The 15,595-nt window shown below is 46.8% G+C and overlaps 2 protein-coding genes across 4 annotated transcripts; both read left to right on the top strand.

Moving 5' to 3' along the window:
• The first annotated feature begins 9,579 nt into the window (after positions 1–9,579).
• LOC136482030 (uncharacterized) lies at positions 9,580–12,589 on the top strand. 3 transcript variants are annotated; one of them, XM_066479283.1, is made up of 4 exons: positions 9,580–9,761; positions 10,312–10,495; positions 10,869–11,240; positions 11,440–12,589. In XM_066479283.1, the coding sequence occupies exons 2-4, from the start codon at positions 10,315–10,317 to the stop codon at positions 12,168–12,170; spliced, it is 1,284 nt and encodes a 427-aa protein (XP_066335380.1). In that variant the 5' UTR covers positions 9,580–9,761; positions 10,312–10,314; the 3' UTR covers positions 12,171–12,589. The 3 variants fall into 3 exon arrangements, with proteins under 3 accessions (XP_066335380.1, XP_066335379.1, XP_066335378.1); XM_066479282.1 differs by having other exon boundaries at positions 9,580–9,920; XM_066479281.1 differs by having other exon boundaries at positions 9,581–9,806.
• A 342-nt stretch (positions 12,590–12,931) lies between these two features.
• LOC136482028 (early nodulin-like protein 18) lies at positions 12,932–13,870 on the top strand. Its single transcript, XM_066479280.1, has 2 exons — positions 12,932–13,280; positions 13,407–13,870. Exons 1-2 carry the CDS (start codon positions 12,998–13,000, stop codon positions 13,769–13,771), a joined length of 648 nt encoding a protein of 215 aa, XP_066335377.1. The 5' UTR covers positions 12,932–12,997; the 3' UTR covers positions 13,772–13,870.
• Positions 13,871–15,595: the final 1,725 nt, after the last annotated feature.

Genomic DNA, 15,595 nt, shown 5'->3' with positions numbered 1-15,595 from the left:
CCAACGGCTACTTTCTCAGTGGGGCTTATAAATACAACCCCCAACCGGCCATTTGAGGTGTGTGGAGCTGAGGAAACATACCAAGGGTGTTGATACACCATTTTAGTGATCTCCACTTGCATAGTGCTTAGTGTTTCATCAGGTGATTAGCGTAGGTGCTTTGCGAAGTGCTTATGTTGATTAGACCACCGCTTATGCACTTGCTCTAGGTATATGCCTAGTGTTTAGTGAGGTTTGCATACCTCTTGCCACCCCATTCTTGCGAGCACAAGAGTTGTACATCGGAGGGGCTTGAAGTCTTGCGAGATCGCACCAACCGCGTTTGTGGTGCGGCCGCCACCGTGTACCGAAGGGAACAAGGCCCGCGGCGTTTCGGCCGAAAGCTTGATAGTGAAGACGGCGGGGAGCATCCGGGAGAGGCTTGCCGGAAGGCACATCGGAGACCCACTTGCGCGTGGGGAAGGACCGAGGCTATCCACGGAGTTACCCGACCGGGAGCTTGGCCCTTGCAAGGGATTCCTTGCGAGGGGCTCCAACGAGGACTAGGGGGAAGCTTGCACGCTTCTCGATACCTCGGTAAAAATACCGGAGTCGTCGACGGGAGTTTGCATATCTCTACCTTGCTCTTTAAGCTTCCGCATTTACATTGATCTTTTTATTATCATTTGCGGTAGAGATAGCAACACACTAGCAAAACCGTAGTTGCACATCTAGATAGATTATCTTTTGCATAGGTTTTGCTAGAGGTAGAAAAAGAGGCCATAGTTTGGAGTTAGAATTTTAAGTTGCCTAATTCACCCCCCCCCCTCTTAGGCGTCCACGTGTCCTACAATGCTCCACAACCTCCTCCTCAAGTGGTTAATAGAAGAAATACACCTCTCCTACAAGATCATCCACAAGATCTCATCATAGGGAGTCCATCAAAGGGTGTAATGACTCGATCTCAAAAACTTACTTCATTTATTGCTCATCACTCTTTTGTCTCTTGCTATGAGCCTACCAAGGTAGAAGAAGCTCTTAAAGATCCGGATTGGATCAATGCCATGCATGAAGAGTTGAACAACTTCACTCGTAATGAAGTTTGGACTCTTGAAGAGCGACCAAAAGGTGCAAGAGTCATTGGAACAAAGTGGGTGTTCCACAACAAGCAAGATGATCAAGGTGTTGTTGTGAGGAACAAGGCAAGACTAGTCGCAAAGGGGTTCTCTCAAGTTTAAGGTTTGAATTTTGGAGAGACCTTTGCACTGGTTGCAAGATTAGAAGACATCCGTATCCTACTTGCATATGCATCACATCATGAAATGAAACTATATCAAATGGATGTGAAAAGTGCATTTTTAAATGGCTTTATTAATGAACTAGTCTATGTTGATCAACCTCCCGGGTTTGAAGACCCTAGATATCCTAATCATGTTTATAGGTTGTCCAAGGCGCTATATGGGCTTAAGCAAGCCCCAAGAGCTTGGTATGAGCGGCTTCGGGACTTCCTCATTGAGAAGGGTTTTACCAATGGGAAGGTCGACATTACACTATTCACCAAGAAGCTTGATGAGCATATCTCCATTTGTCAAGTGTATGTTGATGATATCATCTTTGGATCATCAAATGAAGACTCATGCAAAGAATTTGGTGAATTGATGTCGAAGGAGTTCGAGATGTCAATGATTGGTGAGCTTACATTCTTTCTTGGTTTTCAAGTCAAGCAAATGAAAGAAGGCATCTTCATCTCTCAAGAGAAATACACAAAAGATCTTCTCAAGAGATTCAAGATGGATGAATGTAAGCCAATCAAGACACCAATGCCTACCAATAGACATCTCGACCTAGATGAGGGAGGTAACCCGGTTGATCAAACTCTCTACCATTCTATGATTGGTAGCTTGTTATATTTAACCGCATCTAGGCCCGACATCATATTTAGTGTGTGTATGTGTGCTAGATTTCAAGCTAATCCTAAGGAAACACATTTAATTGCCGTAAAAAGAATCCTTAGGTATCTTAAGCACACACCAAGCTTTGGCCTTTGGTATCCCAAAGGAGCTATATTTGAACTAATTGGCTATTCCGATTTGGATTATGCCGGATGCAAAGTTGATAGAAAAAGCACATCCGGAGGGTGCCATTTGCTTAGTAGATCACTTGTGTCTTGGTCCTCCAAGAAACAAAATAGTGTGGCTTTGTCCACTGTCGAAGCGGAATACATTGCCGTGGGTGCTTGTTGTGCACAAATATTATACATGAAACAAACTTTGCTAGACTATGGTGTAGTTCTAGATAAAGTACCTCTTTTGTGCGATAATGAAAGTGCGGTAAAACTTGCAAATAACCCGGTTCAACACTCTCGCACCAAGCACATAGATATCCGTCATCACTTTCTAAGAGATCATGTTGCTAAAAATGATATATCACTAGAAGGTGTAAGAACCGAAGATCAATTAGCGGATATCTTCACTAAACCGCTAGATGAGGCTACATTTTGTAGATTGCGGAATGAGCTCAATGTACTTGATTTTAGTAACTTCACTAAAAGATGAGCTTGTGTTGTCCCCTGCATTCACTGTAATATACAACATGTTTAATTCATGGCAATGCATATAGGGCTTGTCTAACATGGTTAAGATAACCGCCGAAAAGCATGTGAAGAAGCTTAACCTTGGATCAAACTTGACAAGCAACTAGATTTACTTACAAGTATTGCATATGCATGAATGTTGTTTTGTCGTTTTGTTCCATTTGCCCTCTTATTGCCTATTTTCTTAAAAAGAATTATAGCCTAAGGCAAAATATTTTGAAAAATATGAGGGTTTGAGAGAGGTCACTCACATTAGTCCCAATTGGTGTTTATTTGGATCTTATTCTTGTTGGGACTTGATTGGGAACAGGCAGCGCCGAGGAACATTGAAGATTTGCTGGAAAAGAGTGACCGGACGCTGCACCAGACGCTATTGTCCAGCGTCCGGTCAGTTCACAGGAGGTGAACTGCTGCTGAGGGAGTGACCGGACTCTACGTTTCCGCGTCCGGTCAGAAGACATCTCAGCGTCCGATCGTTTGAAGAAGAAACAGCTGAGTTGATCGGACCCTGCCTGCGTCCGGTCAAGGACCACCGGACGCGTCCGGTCGCGATTCTAGAGGAATTGGACCTCTCTAGAATCGACCGGACGCTGGGTGGTAGCGTCCGATCGCTACCACCGGAGCGTCCGGTCAATGGAGATCGTGCGGTTTCTGAACTCTTTCCCTGTTTCCTTGTCCGTTACGCGTGGGATCTCCTTTTAACCACCCGTGTTTTCGATCTCAGCCGTATCCCACAGCAGCGCCTAACCGTAATCGCCGTAGCCGCCGCCTCCGCGCCTGAGAGTCTCCCGCGCTGCCAACATCGCCAGTGCTGCCCTCACTAGCCACCGTGCCTCCCCGCGTGCCCAAGCCACCGCGCGCCACCACAGCGCCCCCTGTAGCGCCTCCCCACGCCTACAACGCCACGCCGTCCTTCCTTCACGGTGCCCGTGTCTTCTCTAGTGATGTCCTCGCTCTGCGCCGGTAAGGCCCTACTGCCAATTCATCAAATTGCCTAGCTTCAGTGCAGCAACCCTAACTTCGCCTCATTGTCGCTGTTCCCCAGCCAATTCTTCGCAGTGCTTCGCCAACCCTAACCCTAGCCGGTTCCGAGGTTCCCCCCGCATGACACGTCTCTTCTTCTCTCGGATCGCCGGTTCGTCAGGTAGAAAGCCCGTCGCCTCAATTTCGTACCTACATTGCTTGCTTCCTAGGGTTTTCGTATCTTTTAGATATATCGTATTTACTTGTATATCCATCTTTTCCACCGTGCAGCGAGTCGGTGCCGTTGTGGTTCCTGTGGCAGTTGTCAGACAACTCAGGGCCAAGCTTGCGAGTACGGATCGAGGCCAAGCCTCGGGAGTGTCAGTTTGATAGTTGATCTTAGTCAGCGGCAGTTCATCTTCTTGTCAGATCAGATGGCTCGCACCAAGAACGTTGGTGGTGGTCCAGGAGATGACAATTGGAGGCCCCCGCCTCGCCAGCCTGTAGGACCATAAGGCAAGGCGACGAAGCAGGTTACATCTAAGAAGCGCAAGTACCCCGACGCAGAGACAGCGAGAGCTGCAGCAGTCGCTGAGGCCGCAGAGCGTGCCGAGAGAGGCGGCACTCGCAGTGGTGTTGTCATTATAGATCCGCAGCTCACACCAGTATAGAGGGCAGTAGTTTAGGAGGCTGAGCATCATCATGGTGGTCCACCAGGGACTGTCATGATGGCAGGACGTCGACTGGCTATTGAGGAGCCTCGACCTCAGGAGGAGTCCCAGCAGGAGCCACAGCAGCAGCCCCCACCAGTAGAGACTCAGCTAGCTCAGGAGACTCAGGAGGGCCAGCAGGCCGAGGAGACCGAGCAGGCACCCCAGCTACGCCGCTCTGGTCGTACCAGTGCTACAGTTCCACCGAGGCTAGCTACACAGTGCAGGAGTTCACGCCCACCGCCTAGACCACAGGGTCCGCCTCCAGTGGTACACCTTGACTTGAGGGCTGCCACGGCCCGGTAGGTTCGGTAGCTGAGGTTTGTCGAGTTTGAGGTGTGGTTTCCTCCGAGGAGGGATGAGAGAGCAGTAGAGGGTTTCTACACGCCACTGCAGGAGGATTCCTATAATGCTTATCTCAACAGTGGGGCAGTGTTCAGATCTCAGAGAGTCTGCAGTATTGAGGCTATTGTAGCAGCAGCTGAAGAGTATATCCGCCCTTACTTCTCATATTTGCCAGGGTTGATAGATCTGATTGGTCGGACTGGACTGTATGTACCATCTTGGGTTCGGCAGTTTTATGCTTCGCTCTACGTTGACCCGTAGCATAACTTCATACACTTTGCATTCAACGGCAGAGACTACAGGGTGATGAGTTTTAGGGCCAGAGAGATACTAAGGCTGCAGGAGCAGCCTGTCAGATTGCATGAGGTATGTTATGGATAGCAGGAGCCTCCCAGGCGTCCTCATGGTGGTTTGGTGCCCCCTACAGACCTTGTGCGCCATTGTTTCAAGGAGCCCTTTGGTGAGGGGTCGAGGAGGAACCCCAGTGACCTTACTCCTACAGCTCGTGTGCTAGAGGCTATCATCAGAAGGACACTACTTCCCAGGTTGAGATACAGAGAGGGTCTGACTCGTCTACAGCTTTGGCTCCTCAATGCCCTGATGCAGCAGACCGTGTTCGACATTTGGGACCTCCTTCTATCAGAGATGGAGGATACTATAGCTGAGGGCTTCAAGGGTCGCAGATAGCTTCCATATGCATATTGGATCACCTTCCTGATGCTCAAGTCTGTGCAAATTAGGACCCCTAAGATGGTTGTAGAGTACAAGGGTGCCACCACTGAGTTTCCAGCTTATAACATGGCACAGAGGATCAGGCACACCACACTACAGGCACCCACTTAGCCTCGATGTCGTCCAGATATACCAGAGTCAGCAGCTCAGCAGGACGAGATTATCAGAGGCATAGCCACTACTAAGGAGGAGCAGCTTGAGGCACAGCAGGAGGGGACCGAGTCCAGTGACAGTTCGGATGACGACTATCGGCCTATCCCTCAGATGCCTCCATGCAGACACGATGCAGAGGCCGGCAGTTCCAGCTCAGCTCCACCTACACCGCAGACGGACCCCGCTTTGATTGCTATTCTTGAGCGAATGCAGCAGGATCAGGCACGACAGGTTCAGGAGACAGCTGCTAACTTTGCATAGTTTCAGGCTCATCAGGACGAGTTCCAGCGCCAGCAGCAGTAGCAGATGCATCAGCAGTAGTTACTTATGCAGCAGCAGCTCATGGGATTCATGCAGCATGTAGTGACAGCTCTTGGGGCCCCACAGCCACAGTTTTCACCCCAGCTTGCTCAGCCTGCCACCACTATGATGACTCTAGCAGTATAGCCCTGTGGGCTTCAGAGTCAGGGACAGCCTCCAGCTCAGTTTGCTTCACCTCCAGTATAGGTGTCCCAGTGGTTAGCCTCACCAGTGGTAGCCCCGCAGTTCACTCCACTTTAGACGGGCTTCACACCGGACCAGTTAGCCTCGCTATTTGTGCCTGACACATCAGTCTCCAGGAGTCTTGGAGCATCTTTCAGCAAGTTGACAGGGATGCCCAGACCGCCACATATGCATGCCGCTGGTCCTTCTACTACAGCTCCCGTCGTCGTGACGACACAGAGGCTTCCTAGCTCAGTCGCATCATCAGATCCTACAGATGTACCAGCAGCATCACAGGCTGCACCTGCCCCAGCTCAGACCCAGACCGCTTCAGAGACACTTCCAGCCACAGAGGGTCAGTCTGTACAGAGCTCAGGGTCAGATGATGATGGAGCCCAGTTCCAGCTTGCCCCTCGTACCTCAGCGCCCGGCTCGTCCGCTGCAGCCCCGCCGACCGACCCTTAGGTTTTGGTGTTTGACGCCAAAGGGGGAGAGGGTTCGAGTATGTAGACTCAGGGGAGCGACATTTAGGGGGAGCTAGTTATATTTTATTAGCTTATTATATACATTTGGAGTTTCTATATGTGATACACTATTACTATTATGCATTCGTGTGTTACTTTTATGCATATTATTATATCTATGTGATAGTGATATCTACGTGATTGTGATTTATGACATGTGTGCTCTCTACTTTGAATTCCTTTATGTCATATCACTTGTATTATGCTCATTTGCCCTTGCTTCCGCATTTATACTCCGATGCAAATGAGCCTTGTTATGTGTACTCATGCTTAATTCATATCTTTTGAGTATATTATGTTGGCTTGGGTCATATAAGCTTTCCTAACCCTTTTGTTCTTATTGACAAAAGCTTATATGAACCAAGCATAACAAAAACCTCACTCTTTTACATACTCGAGGTGATATTGTCATCAATCACCAAAAAGGAGGAGATTGAAAGCATCTAGGCCCCTAGATTGGATTTCGGTGATTAATGACAATATAAGACTACTATGACTAACATGTGTTTTGCAGAGACAAATAAGTTAGGTCATGGTAATGGAGATCGATTGGGCGATCATGGATGTCATGCCCCTACGATGGAAATCGTTTCGGTTTTCAAAGGATGGACGACAAGGTTAAGGATGACTAGTTCTAAGTGTCGATTGGAGTTGGAGTGACACTTAGAGTAGTTTAGGACTTTGTTTTTCCTTTGGCCGTACTATTAAGGGGGATATGGACGGGTAGCTTGACCTAGGTGAGTCTATTGAGTTAGGTGTGGTGCACACTTGATAATTCTAGCACTAGGTAGCTCCTACAAAGCCCTTTGATCCTATGGAGCAAACTTCATTCACAATTGATCGAGAGTTGGAAGTGAATGGAGGGTCCAACAATGACCGGACGCTGGCTCCGGTGCCATCGGACGCTGGCTGCAGGGTCCGGTCAGTTCATTTGACTGAGGTGAACCAGTCTGGTGTGACCGGACGCTGGAGGTCATGTGATCGGACGCTGAGGGCCAGCGTCCGGTCGACTCCACTAAGGTTCTAGAGAAGAGAATCTGCGACCGGACGCGTCCGGTCAGTGCTGACTGGACCCTGGGGGTTCAGCGTCTGGTCGAGTACAGTAAGCATCCAGTGAGGGAGAAATGCGACCGGACGCGTCCGGTCAGTGCTGACCGGACCCTGCCAGCATCCGGTCATCACTTAAACACTGGTCCATGGGTTGAACTGACTGGAGCGTCCAGTCACCCCGCAGAAGCTCATAACGGTTCGTTTTTTAGGCTGCCTTATAAATAGAAGCTCCACTCGTGTGTGGAGTCACTTTTGCTCATTCCAACAGCTGAGAAACACGTTTGTGAGTGCCAAGAAGAGCAAGGTCCTAGTGAGGTGATTGAGATTCATGAATCCAAGAAGAGTAGCCTCATTAGTGAATCAAGAGTAGCAAAGTGTGCATCCACCGTTCTCATTAGGCTTCGAGTGGTCAAGTGAGAGTTCGTGCTTGTTACTCTTGGTGATCGCTATCACCTAGACGACTTGGTGGTGATTGGGAGCTTGGTGATCACCCGGAAGAGCTTGTGGGTGACCCAACTCAAGTTGTGAGTGGTTTTGGGTGATTCGCCGCGACGGAGTGTCGAATAATCAACCCGTAGAGAGCACTTGATCCTTGCGCGGATCAAGGGGGAGCTACACCCTTGCGCGGGTGCTCCAACGAGGACCAGTGGGGAGTGGCGACTCTCCGATACCTCGGCAAAACATCGCCACGTTCCTCTCTCTCTCCATTTACTTTGAGCAATTCAATACTTGTCTTTACATTCATAGAATTGTCATGCTAGAGTAAGTTTAGAACATAGGTTGCAGGTCCGTTGTGCGTTAGATTAATAGAAACACTTTTCTAGGCGCAAGGGGTTAATTGGGCTAACCGTATGATTTAATTATTGCAAGAAAATTTAGAATTAGCCCAATTCACCCCCCCTCTTGGGCATCTTGATCCTTTCACGCTTGGCTAATAAGCCATAGCTGAAAGTACTGTTGGTTGATTTATTGTGAGAAAAAAATACCGTTCGTTGGCTGAAAAAATACGACTTATAAGCCATACGAACAGGGCGTTTATTATATCTGAACAATCCCAGATAGCATCTGACAACTGCAAGTTCAGCACTTGCAAAGCATCTTTATTTTAAGCACGGGAATGGTAACACATAAGCAGTGGTGGTTGTCTTCGAGTAAAACCGGTAACGGCTCCAGCCTCCGTCAGCAGAGGCATCGCCTAAATAGTGAATGTTGGTTCAGTAAGAGTTTCACTGAATTCCCATGACGCATCACCTAAATAGTGAATCTTGGTTCAGTAAGAGTTTCACAGAATTCCCATGATGAAAAATGGATAATCAATATGCAGTCCTAAAATACTGAATATGCAGACACAATCTGAACTGAGTATGCAGATTGCAAACAAAAACCTAAACTGAATATGCAGACAGAAAGCTGAATAACAGATGACTGAAAACAAACTGAATTGGTCACCGAAAAAAAAACAGAAACTAATGACAGAAAAAAAAAACAGACACTATTGCCTGTCCGACAACAGCCTAAACCAATACACGCATACCACTATTCTCAGGCCCATCGGAACGTTTCGATGTATTAAATGCAGCTATAGGATCAGGTACGTAACATTGTTGGGTGGGTTTGATGGAGGAGCAGCTCCGAGCTATCGATGGAGAAACGCCCCCTCTTTTTTTTATGTGTGTGGGTCCGGCAATCGAACTGACAGCCTATTCGTTTGGTCGTGTTTGGCTTATAAGCCACGACTAAAAGTATTATTGGCTGATTTAGTGTGAGAGAAAAATACTGAAAATAAGACAAAACAAGCCAAACAAAGCCAAACCAACAGGTGAGTGAAAATAAAGTAAAACAAGCCAAACAAAGCCAAACCAACAGGTGAGTCCGGTTCGATCCACTGTGGGCTGAATAACAGGACGAGTCATGTCCAGGTCCGGTCCCACGATCGGAACACCCCCGATGCTCCACACTGCGGACGCCCTGACTGGACCAAGCCGCAACCACAGTTTTCCTCCGGGCAGAAAATATCAAGCCGCGAGATCCCGAAAGCACCCTCGCACGGGTCTCTCTCCGCGAGACCGCGAGTCCGTCCCCTCTCCCACGTGTCTCTCTCCGCTGCCGAACTCCAACGCGGCACGCCTCTTCCTCCCCCAAGGAAGAAGAGGAGTACACGCCACCAGCTCCACGGAATCCGACGGCCTCGTCCTCCTCGTCTTCTCCTGTCGACTGGAGCGCCGCCGGGTAGAGATCCCACATCCGCTCCTCAACCAATCCCTCCTGCCTCCGGTAAGGCGGGCAATGAATTTTTAAGTCTAGTTCTTTGTTGCCACCTAGCTTATTTGTTTGTACCACTGCCCTATGGGACAGCAAGCATAGGAGGTGATTTTGCCTTCACTTGAGGTGTGCTATTCTAATAGTGACCAATCCTGTCCATGCTGACATGCTGTTATCGCAGTTCAGTTCAGTTATGTTATTATCTTTGATTTGTTCGTTAGGCATAATTCTTCTCCTTGCTACCCCATATGATCAAATACTAGTGCACGGGTGGCCATTTGCTGCCTTCACATGTAACCTCTGCCCCCGCTGATCTCACAGTTTTAATGGTGCCTTTGACTTCTTTGTGGGTCCTTAATTAGCTTGGTACTTCGGCTCCCGAAGGTTTCAGTCACGAAATGTGAATGAGCCTTAATGCATTGATATTTTAATACGCTGGTAACGAGCATATCAGAGCTATCTGCACCCCTGTTTGCTGTAGCTAATACGTCTGCTTCGCTATCAATCACTACTACAGAGAATGGTGATCCTCTGTCCAGGGTGTGTTGCTCCATCAGTGCACCATAATTTTCTGCCCAGATGGTTGCTGCTGAACAATAGCTCGAGAATGTATTGCCATGTCTTTCCAGACAGAATGAAACCGAAAAGACAGAACAGACATCAGAGGATGGCTTGCTTCTCCAAGGGGTCTTCGTTTCAAGGTACCGTCTGAGCAGACTTTTGATGTTGTCGATCCAAGCTTATATCTGTGCACCGGTAAACAATGTATTTCTATGTGATTGTTCTTTGTCAATATACCCATCAATATAGTATGCATTCATATTGTGCAGTTGTTCGCTTTCCTAGGGCATGGAATCCTCATGCAACTGTTTCTGTTTCCACAACGAATCATATTAACTTTTCACTTTTCCGGCTGCAATGTAGTTGTAGTTTGTTTTCTCTTATTTAGTTTCTCATTTTATTATTATTATTATTATTATTATTGTTGACAACATGAAAGCTATGTTTCTTGGTTGTGAAAATTTACCATTCTGTCCATACCATTCAGTGACCATTGTTCCTTCAACTCTGCAGATCTGGGTGCCTCTGTAAAGCCTTCACGCCTTCTTCCAGCAGAGGAACTAAAGACATATCCCAGTACTGTTCCTGAAGAGATATTTAACACAATCATACTAGATGACTCTGATGCATTCTACGTGCTAGAGCTTAGCACAAGTAGAGAATTTAGTTCCTCTTTGGATAAAAATTCTGCAATCTTAATCTGCTTAATTGATGTTGATGGTGACTCCTTGCTACAAAGAGTACCGGCAATCTATTTGGGTCAACCTACACCTGGAATTAAGACAGTGCTACTGATACCCTTCCAAAGTGGTTCAGTTGATGTTGTCACTTTCAAGGCCTCAAAACTGAAAAGGATTATAGAAGTCTGGATCGGTCTTGAATCAGGTACGTCCCATTTCATGTTCGTTGCAAATATAATGTAATGGTAGTATGTTCACTTGATGAGTGTTTTCTATCCTTTGTTTATTAATTTTACCCTTGAAGGTCAGGTTCATGGAGATTTGCAAATATAATGTAATGGTAGTATGTTCACTTGATGAGTGTTTTCTATCCTTTGTTTATTAATTTTACCCTTGAAGGTCAGGTTCATGGAGATTAGATGGTTTGAGCTTGAAAGTAATACATGGACCGGTTGGTCTACCTAAAGAAATTAATGGAACACCTGAACAGAAGTTCAACGGTTTGCAGTACTCTTTTGAGAAAATAAATGCATTTCTTGGAGATGATGGAGCTTCAGTAGCTGAAGCAAGGCCTGTGGCTGTCACTGACCTCTCAGGAGTTGGCATTTCCGATCTTCAAGAAGGGCTGTTATCCTCAGAAAGCAAAGCTTCAAGTGTTAAGGAACTAAGAGAGGATGGGTTGAGAGAGTACGCCAACCTCAAACAATCTCTGCTGCTCTATGATGCATCTATAGTGATCACAGGCTTCTCCGCCTTCATCTTGGCTTCAAATGACAGTGCTGCCTTTTCGTTCCTGATAGGTGGCATTGGTGGGTTCCTCTATCTGTTGCTGCTCCAAAGATCGGTTGATGGTTTGCCCGTGATCGGTTCACCTTCAGAAGATGGCAGTGCACAGCCCTTGTTAAAAGGCTTCAGTGGTGTAAGGAGGCCATGGTTGATACTATCACTGGTACTGGTTGCAGGGGCAGTTGCACTTAAGTATGGTGGTGGAGGTGACAGCTTTGAACTCACACCGACCGAGCTCTTTGTTGGCACTGCAGGGTTCCTGGCAAACAAGGTTGCTGTTCTTCTTGCAGCGTTCATGCCTATGCTAAGTGACTCGAAGAGTGAAGATGGATCTGGGGGCAGCAATTAACTGGACTATAATAAAAATAGGTTATTACTAGTTTCCTATAGAAACTCTGTATTCAAGATCTGAAGAGATGATGTGCAAAGGGCAAGTCCTAGTTTCTGAACGGGAAAAATGAACCCTGTCGCTATATCATCTTGGTAACTGAGTCAATCAGTACTTGAAACACAACAGCAGGTCGCAGGCATGGCATCTTTGCAAGGGTTCTAGTGTTGTGGTACTTGAGTTGTAGTATACACACAAATCAGATAGTTAACTGTCAATATGATCTACAGACTACAGGAACATGACTACACCAGTACCTCGAGCTCCAGAGATGAGCTCGGAAAACATGATGACTGTACGAGAACAATGTCCCCATCGTTGTATGTGAATATATGACATTTGTGATGTAAATATACAGTAACGAATTTTCTGCACTGAAATGATTGTTAGCTTCACTCAACACAACAATAGTAATAATATACAACTTTCAAATGTTTTCTATCAAGTTCCGCTGAACAGTAATTATCTTTTAAACTTATTATTATCATATAAAGATCTGATGAAGTGAACACCATTTCCTAGGCAGTTTGGTCACAAAATTACCATTGTCAATTACTGTAACTGTACTACCAGTCCATAGATCTAGTCACCGGCCACAGCATGGTGCCTAGCCAGGTGGCTGCAGCTTTCCCAGGCCGGCGCCGCCCCCACCTGGATGCCGCATAAACCGTTGACACGGCCATTACTTTAGTCCTCACTCCTCACTAACAAGAATAGTCGCCCATTTAGCATCTGAAGCTTCTGACTGAAGTCTAGCATTAGCAGCACATCATCACCAGCTTTCCGAGATGCCAGCCATGGGCATTCGCACAATGATGTTCCGAGTAGCAGTCGTCGTTTTTGCCGTAACGACCGCTGCAGCCGCAGGCAATACGATAGCGAGCCCAAGCTCTGCGGCCAATTCAACGGCCAGCCCGACCAAGAACACGACGGCGCCATTGCCGCCGTTTGGCACGAACCACGCCGTGGGCGACGGCACCGGGTGGTTCTTCGACTGGAAGGCGAACGCCTCGGCGGCCAACTACTCCGCCTGGGCTGCGAACCGCACATTCTACCTCGGCGACTACCTCAGTGAGTTTTCATTCTCAGCTTCCCCTGTCCAAATCCAAACCACTGTATGTCGGAGCTCGATCGGTCCACGCTAGTTACTGACATGTCTCACTTGTGTGGCGTGCTCCATTCATGATCCATGGCAAGGCTTCAAGACGGACACCGGCAACACGGTGGTGCACACGACGAACGCCACGGTCTACAAGCTCTGCAGCGCCGGCGTTGCGGCGAGCGGCGGCGGGAGCGGGTGGAAGCCGGAGGGGGCGTTCCTCGCCGTGATGCTCACGGCGGAGGGCGCCAACTACTTCTTCTCGGACGCCTGGAACGGGGAGCACTGCCAGAGGGGGATGCGGTTTCAGATCAGCGTGGCGCGTGGCCGCGGTCTCCCGTCGGTGCCGCCGTCGTTCTACGAGCCACTCTCCAGCGCGCCGGAGGGGACGCGGCGCGGAGGGACTGTGGCTGTGGGGGTCGGTGCGATGGCTGCAGCCTTTGCTGCACTTGTGTTTTCTTGATTATTTATCCACAACACAAAGTCATCGCCGGCGTTTTGCGCATGTACTTCCCAAACAATCTCCTCAATTTCTTTGTTCAACTTTGACGAAATATTTGTAACACCATGTTTTGGTAGAAAAAAGAAAAATAGCATCTTTACAATTTTTTGCTAACATAAACCGAGCACAAAGCATCTCCTTGTTTTGCTGCTGATCAGGAGGCAGGAAAAGCAGTAAAACTGGAAAAGGGCACAAAGCAACTGCTTGGTTAAACAGTTAGGGTCCTGTCTGGAACTGTACAAGTTCCCCTTGAATTTTAAAAGGCACATGAGAATAGTTCATGAAGAAGAAAATCCTTTTCTTATCTGTGATGTGAGCTCAGCATGTATCACTATGGTCGGCAAGGAGAAGATATATGCTTACATAATGTATCGCCAGGAATTACTTGACCCCACTTGCTTGCGACAGAGTTCGAGTTTAAAGGATCTGCTGGCGAATGCGATCAAATAATTTTGTAGTTTCCAATTGGGTAAGTAGAAATTGTGCCTGTTCAAAAATGGAAGGTTAATTGATCAGCAAGAATACCACAATGTAATTAGGTAGAACTGGTAATGAAGTATTATATACATAGTTAGTGCAGTCATGATTCAATTAGATATAACCTGTATCGCTAATACAATAAGAATTTACAGCTGACCAAGTAGATACATATAGAGATGAAAACGGGATGGATATTTCCCGGTATCCGTCCGTCCTGAAAGGATCAAAACACTATTTGGATAGTTCGTATCTGAATTGAACATTTAATATCTAACCGTATCTGAATCCGAATACTCAAAAATCATATTTCTGATATGTATATGAGATAGATACTAATATCCGATAAAAAAATATGGATATAATATGGGATATGGGACATAATGCAGGATCACCGGTATCGGTCTGTATTCGATCCGGTTTCATCCCACATATAGTCATATAGAGGTTTGGACAGTATCTAGTCTGTAATTGCAGGCCTGCATCATCGGGACACAACGTTCAGACTTACAGTGTGGAAGATTGGGAACGAGAAAATATCACTGAAATAGAACTTTTCAGAATGCAGTAAGAATAGGTATAGCCGCGAGCAATGTATTTAGTACGGAGCAAATAAATTGTGATAAGATTTCTCAATTTAATTGTGATAAGCTTTAGTTACATACCATTAGAAATTCAATTCTGACGAGCTTCCCTTTCACTAGTTGTTCAGATGAGTAATCCATCATCACTAGCACTTTCACAATAGGGATTCCTGTTAGAAATCGGTTCGTCGGTGCACACAAGAACTAAAACACAGAACAAAGGAACAAGAACAAAGTAGAGGAAGAGGGGAGTTCTTTTCTGTATTCACCTTCTTGCTGCTACTTTTACAATGGTGAAAGTGATCTCCTATTTATAGCAAAGGAGGCTGAGATGAATACAAAGTTACAGTGTCTGAACTCTTAGACTTTCTCCTCCTCTTCGTTTAATTGGCCACCATTCAAAGTCTGTTGTTCACATTGTTTTTGGACTTTGATTCACAACATTACCCTTGGCCAATTATATGCCATGTGTATGCCTCGTTAAAAACTTACCCCACAAAACCCAGTGGAAAAAAAGGGTAGGAGAAAAGAGTACATCACATGCATCGCTTATGTTGCACCTGTTGCCTCGTTAAAAACCTTGCATGAGAAAACCCAGTGGGAAAAAACTCACTAAGGGGAAAAGAGTACAACAGTTGATTATCGGGTCAGGTCTTCAGGACCGACTCGTGATCTTCAGGATCATGATCATGAGCTATGGATTTGGAGTTGGTCTCCCCCTGAA

Source organism: Miscanthus floridulus, chromosome 9, assembly GCF_019320115.1.
Source record: "Miscanthus floridulus cultivar M001 chromosome 9, ASM1932011v1, whole genome shotgun sequence".
Classification (NCBI taxonomy): Eukaryota; Viridiplantae; Streptophyta; class Magnoliopsida; order Poales; family Poaceae; genus Miscanthus; species Miscanthus floridulus.
The sequence above is the reverse complement of the archived record's forward strand: the minus strand, read 5'-3'. Positions and strand labels throughout refer to the sequence as shown.